Source organism: Solanum lycopersicum, chromosome 4, assembly GCF_036512215.1.
Source record: "Solanum lycopersicum chromosome 4, SLM_r2.1".
Lineage (NCBI taxonomy): Eukaryota > Viridiplantae > Streptophyta > Magnoliopsida > Solanales > Solanaceae > Solanum > Solanum lycopersicum.
In genome coordinates this window covers 36,660,923-36,668,230 of record NC_090803.1, presented here as the reverse complement: position 1 = coordinate 36,668,230, position 7,308 = coordinate 36,660,923, and the positions used below count along the sequence as shown (strand labels likewise).

Below are 7,308 nucleotides of genomic sequence, written 5' to 3'. Positions count from 1 at the left end.
ACCAAGATACATAGAAAGAACATTTGTAGGAACAACAAAATTATGGATAGAAAATCTACCCTCGGAAAGTTTAGAAGTACTTAGGAATGATAAGAAAATGGATGGATCTGCATCAGCAACAAATATAGATATACTAGATAAAATATGAATCAGCAATAAGAAATGAATTTGGAGGCACGACTACAGATATAAGAGAACAAAATAGAGAAAAAATAATAAATAGACAACTTATGACAAAATTAGCTATATGTAAAATGTGTTACTTAGAAGAATATACTTGCGCATTTAAAGAATATTATTACAAAGCTAAATACAATTTAGACGAAGCAAAAGAAATAAGAAAACAATATTATACAAAATTACCAGAACAATTTAGTACAAACGTAATAAAGGATTGGAATAATGAAGGAATGGTAGATACTTTAGGATCTAGAATAAAATTTTTAAATCAATGGTTCATACAACTATGTGAAAACCAAAAAGAAAAATTAAAAATGGAAAAAGTACTAAATAAAAATTTATCATGTTGCAAAAATAAAATTGCACCACAATTTGGATGCACAACTAAAAAACAAAAATCTAAAAGATATAAAAATTATAGAAAAAAGAAATCTATATATAAATATAAACAACCAAGACGAAGGTATTATGTAAAAAACTATAAAATAAAAAGACCATACAGACCAAAAAGAAAGATATCCCAATGTACTTGTTATAATTGTGGAAAGATAGGACACATAGCTAGAGATTGTAAATTACCCAAAAATCCAAAAAGAAAACAAATAGAAGAATTAATTATAGATAATGAAAAATATATGCAAATAGAGTACATAGATTATGAATCAAGTGAAAATGATAGTATATATGAAGTATCAGATATAGAAACTGAGAATGAAGAAGAAAATATAAACATAGATAATAATGAAACAGATGAAGAAATATAATGTCTGAAAATGAAATAAAAATAATATCTAAGGAAGAATATCAAGATGAAGAATCATCAGAACAGAAAATTATATTTGATAATACAATATTTGAACAAATAAAAGGAAAATAATTAGATTTAAGTGTTGAAAAAGTATTAGAAATACCTATTTTAAGAAATTGGTTTAAAAGACAAAAAGAAGAATACTATGTAGTTAGCCAAAAAGAACATATCATAGATTGCAAATACACAAGAGGAAAAGCATATATACCTATAATAAATAAAAGAATGATAAACAAAGAAATACAAGATATAAAAGCTAAAACACCAATAAAATATGTACATTTAGGAGGAACAGAAATATTAATAAAAGCCTGCTTTAGAGAAGGAATAGATACACCTATAGAAATATATTTAGCAGACGATAGAATTGTACACCCTATAGAAAAAAGCGTAATTAGTGCAGTAAAAGGAAACTTGATATATCAAAAATTTAAATTTACAATAAGTGCTAATTATACAGTATCATTAACAGATAAAAACATAGATAGATCATTAGTTCTATATTGAAAAATGTCTGGAATAGAACTAGCACCAGGAAGCAAATTATTTACAGCAAGATGTAAAAATTTATATATATTAACAACAAAGCATAAAATAACAGCAAGAAATAAAATTAATAAAATAAAAATAGAAAATCCTTTTGAAAAAATAATTACTGTAATAGACAATAATGACTATAGCTATAAAGAAATTGATATAGAAGAAGATTTAGAGATAGTAAAAGAAAGATTAAGCACTTCAAGCGTACCAAATACATTGACGAGAGCTACCTCATCAAGGATGAGTACATCTAAAAGAAAATATGAAATTCCACAAAGCTTATTAGATAAAGAAGAAATAACACTATATCATTATTTCATAACAGGAATAATAGACCAAAGAAAATATAAAATATTAATAAATACAGGACAAGAAGAAAATTATATAACAAGAGAGTAAGTATTAGAAGAAGAAATTATAAGAACAGGACATACATGCCCTGGACTACCTAGTGAGATAGTAAACACGAATGAAGAAACAACAGAAAAAGAAATAATTATAGGAGGAATACCCTTAATAATATAATTCAAAATATACCAAGGAGATCATAATATTACATTAGGAATAAAATGGTTAGAAAAAGTTAAACCATACAACATAGAAAATGAACAATTAACAATAACTTGTCAAAATAAGAAAATAATTATAAAAAGGACAAAATGATTAATGAAAATATTTATACTTGCAAAAATTATAGTAGAAGGATATTACAACAGATATTATACACCTATGATAGATACAGGAGCAGAAGCGAATATATGTAAATATAATTGCTTACCAGAAGATAAATGGGAAAAATTAAAAACACCTATGGTAGTAACGGGATTTAACAATGAAGGAAGTATGATTAAATACAAAGCAAAAAATATAAAAATACAAATATGGGATAAAATACTAACAATAGAAGAAATGTATAATTTTGAATTTACTACAAAAGATATGATATTAGGAATGTCATTTCTAGATAGATATTATCCACACATAATAACAAAAACACATTGGTGGCTTATTACACCATGCGGAAATAAAACAGGAGCAAAAAGAGTAAATAATAAACAACGAAAAACTATGGAATGGATAAAAGGAAGTGAAAAGATAAACCAAGAAATGGAAAATATAAATAATAAACAAATAACGCAATTAGAAATTATTATATTTGCTATAGACAAAGTCAAATTAATTAATGAACAATTAGAACAATTATATAGTGAAGATCCATTACAAGGATGGGAAAAACATAAGACAAAAGTAAAAATTGAATTAATAGATGAAAATAGTATAATAACACAGAAACCATTAAAATATAACTTTGATGATCTAGAAGAATTTAAAATACATATAAATGAATTATTAGAAAATAATTACATACAAAAAAGCAATAGTAAACATACAAGTCCAGCATTTATAGTAATAAAACATAGTGAACAAAAAAGAGGTAAAAGTAGAATGGTCATAGATTATCGTAATCTAAAAGCTAAAACCAAAACATACAATTATCCAATACCAAACAAAATACTAAAAATAAGACAAATACAAGGATATAATTATTTCAGTAAATTTGACTGTAAATTAGGATTTTACCACCTAAAACTAGAAGAAGAATCTAAACAATTAACAGCATTCACAGTACCGCAAGGTTTCTATGAATGGAATGTTTTACCTTTTGGATATAAAAATGCACCAGGTAGATTCCAACATTTTATGGATAACTGTTTTAACCAGCTAGAAAACTGTATTGTATATATAGATGACATATTGTTATATTCTAGAACACAAGATGAACATATAAGATTATTGGAAAAATTTATACATATAGTAAAAAATGCAGGTATAAGTTTGAGTAAAAGAAAAGCAGAAATTATGAAATCACAAATAGAATTTCTAGGAATACAAATAGATAAAAATGGAATAAAAATGCAAACACATATAGTACAAAAAATAATTACTATTGATGAAAATATAGATACAAAGAAGAAATTACAATCCTTTCTAGGATTAGTAAATCAGGTAAGAGAATATATACCAAAATTAGCAGAACATCTAAAACCATTACATAAAAAACATTAAAAAGATGTAGAATATCATTTTGACGATAAAGATAAAAAACACATAAGAAATATTAAGAATTTATGTAAAAAACTACCAAAACTATATTTTCCTGATGAAAATAAAACATTTACTTATATTGTCGAAACAGATTCAAGTGATCATAGTTATGGAGGAGTTTTAAAATACAAATATGAAAAAGAAAAAATAGAACACCATTGTAGATATTATTCAGGATCTTATACAGAAGCACAAAAAAAATGGGAAATAAATAGAAAAGAATTATTCGCATTATATAAATGTTTATTAGCATTTGAACCATATATTGTTTACAATAAATTTATTGTAAGAACAGATAACACACAAGTAAAATGGTGGATAACGAAAAAATTAGATGATTCAGTTACAAGAAAAGAAATAAGGAGACTAGTATTAAACATACTAAATTTTACATTTACAATTGAGGTAATAAAAACTGACAAAAATATGATTGCAGACTATTTATCAAGACAGAGTTACACAGCCAGGACAAGATAATGTTATGGAAAACATACTCAAAACCCTAACTACATTTTGTGCAAAAGTGGACAGTATGGGCTTGAGAATTCAAAAGCTAGAAGAAAAGGAAGAATCTACAAGTCAGCAGCATGACTCTAAAAATGCGGAGCTACGTCGTTCGGCGGACGGTAAAAAGCCAGAACTAGAAGGAGACGATGGGAAACTCCATAAAACCCATAACAATGTTTGTTCAGATACAGCTGCAGGTACAAGTAAAAGAACTAGTGAAAAACCAAAAAACACAAACTTAAACCAGTTATTTGCAAAACCATTTACTCAAAAACCACAAATGCAAATACCAGCAGAACCACAAACATCAACCTATGCAGTAAGCCTACAAAACGACAAAAAAATATATAATTATATTACCCAATCTTACATTGAAAACATATACAAAATCCAAACATACCTAAACCTAAACCCAAGATCTACACAAACAAAAAATCCCGAAGAAGATTATATAACCCAGAAACTACAAGGATATAACAAACTTATTGCACAACCTAAGACCAACCCCAACCTAGTAAAAACATGTTATAACTACGGACTACTAAATACAGTATACACATATACCGGAGAAGAGATAGTCGGAATACCAGAATTACATAGAGCATTTCTGACATATAAAAGAATTACCAAAGGAAATTTATTTTATATAAAATGTTATACAGCACCAGCAGAGATATTATACGAAGAGATAAAATCACCAATACAGGTGGTAAAGATAGGATTAACAAAACATATGATTATCCCAGAAGAAATAGAAAAACAAAATGAGATACCAAAAGTAGAAATACCAAATTTTTATGCAAATAAAAGAATAATTGGTATAGCTACGATTATACAAGAGCTAGCAAACAATTATTTAAATGGCAATGCTATTTGGAGTTATTATGCAAGAGATCAGGTAATGATATATTCAAACTCCAAAGAATTAAGAAAATCAGATATGGACGAAGTTCAAAGATGGATTTTGTCATTATTACAACCAGAAGAACAACCATCTACGAGAGCTTTGAAGAAAGGATTTATTTCAGAAGAATTATTAGTAAGGTATTGCAAACTTATCAGCAACAAATATCCAGACCACAAATGCTCCAAATGCAACGGACCAATGGTGGGGGTGGAAGTGTAAAGAGAGAATATTCAGAAAGATGAGAGATGTAAGGATGAAGGTGTGTTTTATTTATGAGGAAAGCTCCTCTATTTATACACAAAATTTACAGACTTTTGGCAAAAAGTGGCCGACACATACTTTACACTTGGCCTCTCTATATTCGTCCAACACAAGAAAACAAAATACTTACTATTACTACTTTACATAATTGGCCGACAAACTTTTTACATGATTGGCCGACAAACTTTTTACTTTACGACTTTTATACAATTTGGCTATTTATAGCCGACGCAACACGACAAAAATAAAAGACTCTTACTTTATACATATGGCTGATATTTAGCCAACAATAATATCTCTTTTTCTTTATTTATTTATTTATTTATTTATTTTTAATTTTGTCATAAGTTGTCTATTTATTATTTTTTCTCTATTTTGTTCTCTTATATCTGTAGTCATGCCTCCAAATTCATTTCTTATTGCTGATTCATATTTATCTAGTATATCTATATTTGTTGCTGATGCAGATCCATCCATTTTCTTATCATTCCTAAGTACTTCTAAACTTTCCGAGGGTAGATTTTCTATCCATAATTTTGTTTTTCCTACAATTTAGTATGTTTAATACTAGTCTCCTTATTTCTTTTGTTGTAACTGAATCATCTAATTTTTTCGTTATCCACCATTTTACTTGTGTGTTATCTGTTCTTACAATAAATTTATTGTAAACAATATATGGTTCAAATGCTAATAAACATTTATATAATGCGAATAATTCTTTTCTATTTATTTCCCATTTTTTTGTGCTTCTGTATAAGATCCTGAATAATATCTACAATGGTGTTCTATTTTTTCTTTTTCATATTTGTATTTTAAAACTCCTCCATAACTATGATCACTTGAATCTGTTTCGACAATATAAGTAAATGTTTTATTTTCATCAGGAAAATATAGTTTTGGTAGTTTTTTACATAAATTCTTAATATTTCTTATGTGTTTTTTATCTTTATCGTCAAAATGATATTCTACATCTTTTTTACGTTTTTTATGTAATGGTTTTAGATGTTCTGCTAATTTTGGTATATATTCTCTTACCTGATTTACTAATCCTAGAAAGGATTGTAATTTCTTCTTTGTATCTATATTTTCATCAATAGTAATTATTTTTTGTACTATATGTGCTTGCATTTTTATTCCATTTTTATCTATTTGTATTCCTAGAAATTCTATTTGTGATTTCATAATTTCTGCTTTTCTTTTACTCAAACTTATACCTGCATTTTTTACTATATGTATAAATTTTTCCAATAATCTTATATGTTCATCTTGTGTTCTAGAATATAACAATATGTCATCTATATATACAATACAGTTTTCTAGCTGGTTAAAACAGTTATCCATAAAATGTTGGAATCTACCTGGTGCATTTTTATATCCAAAAGGTAAAACATTCCATTCATAGAAACCTTGCGGTACTGTGAATGCTGTTAATTGTTTAGATTCTTCTTCTAGTTTAAGGTGGTAAAATCCTGATTTACAGTCAAATTTACTGAAATAATTATATCCTTGTATTTGTCTTATTTTTAGTATTTTGTTTGGTATTGGATAATTGTATGTTTTGGTTTTAGCATTTAGATTACGATAATCTAAATGGTGGGGGTGGAAGCGTAAAGAGAGAGTATTCAGAAAGATGAGAGATGTAAGGATGAAGGTGTGTTTTATTTATGAGGAAAGCTCCTCTATTTATACACAAAATTTACAGACTTTTGGCCAAAAGTGGCCGACACATACTTTACACTTGGCCTCTCTATATTCGGCGGACACAAGAAAACAAAATACTTACTATTACTACTTTACATAATTGGCCGACAAACTTTTTACATGATTGGCCGACAAACTTTTTACTTTACGACTTTTATACAATTTGGCTTTTTATAGCCGACGCAACACGACAAAAATAAAAGACTCTTACTTTATACATATGGCTGATATTTAGCCAACAATAATAACTCTTTTTCTTTATCTTTTTTTTATCTTTTTTTTATCCTAAATCAACTGT

At 27.0% G+C, this 7,308-nt stretch overlaps 1 protein-coding gene across 1 annotated transcript; it reads left to right on the top strand.

The window, feature by feature from the left end:
* The first annotated feature begins 1,938 nt into the window (after positions 1-1,938).
* LOC112942040 (uncharacterized) lies at positions 1,939-6,245 on the top strand. The gene has a single exon (XM_026032586.2). The coding sequence runs from the start codon at positions 4,116-4,118 to the stop codon at positions 5,265-5,267; it is 1,152 nt and encodes a 383-aa protein (XP_025888371.2). The 5' UTR covers positions 1,939-4,115; the 3' UTR covers positions 5,268-6,245.
* Positions 6,246-7,308: the final 1,063 nt, after the last annotated feature.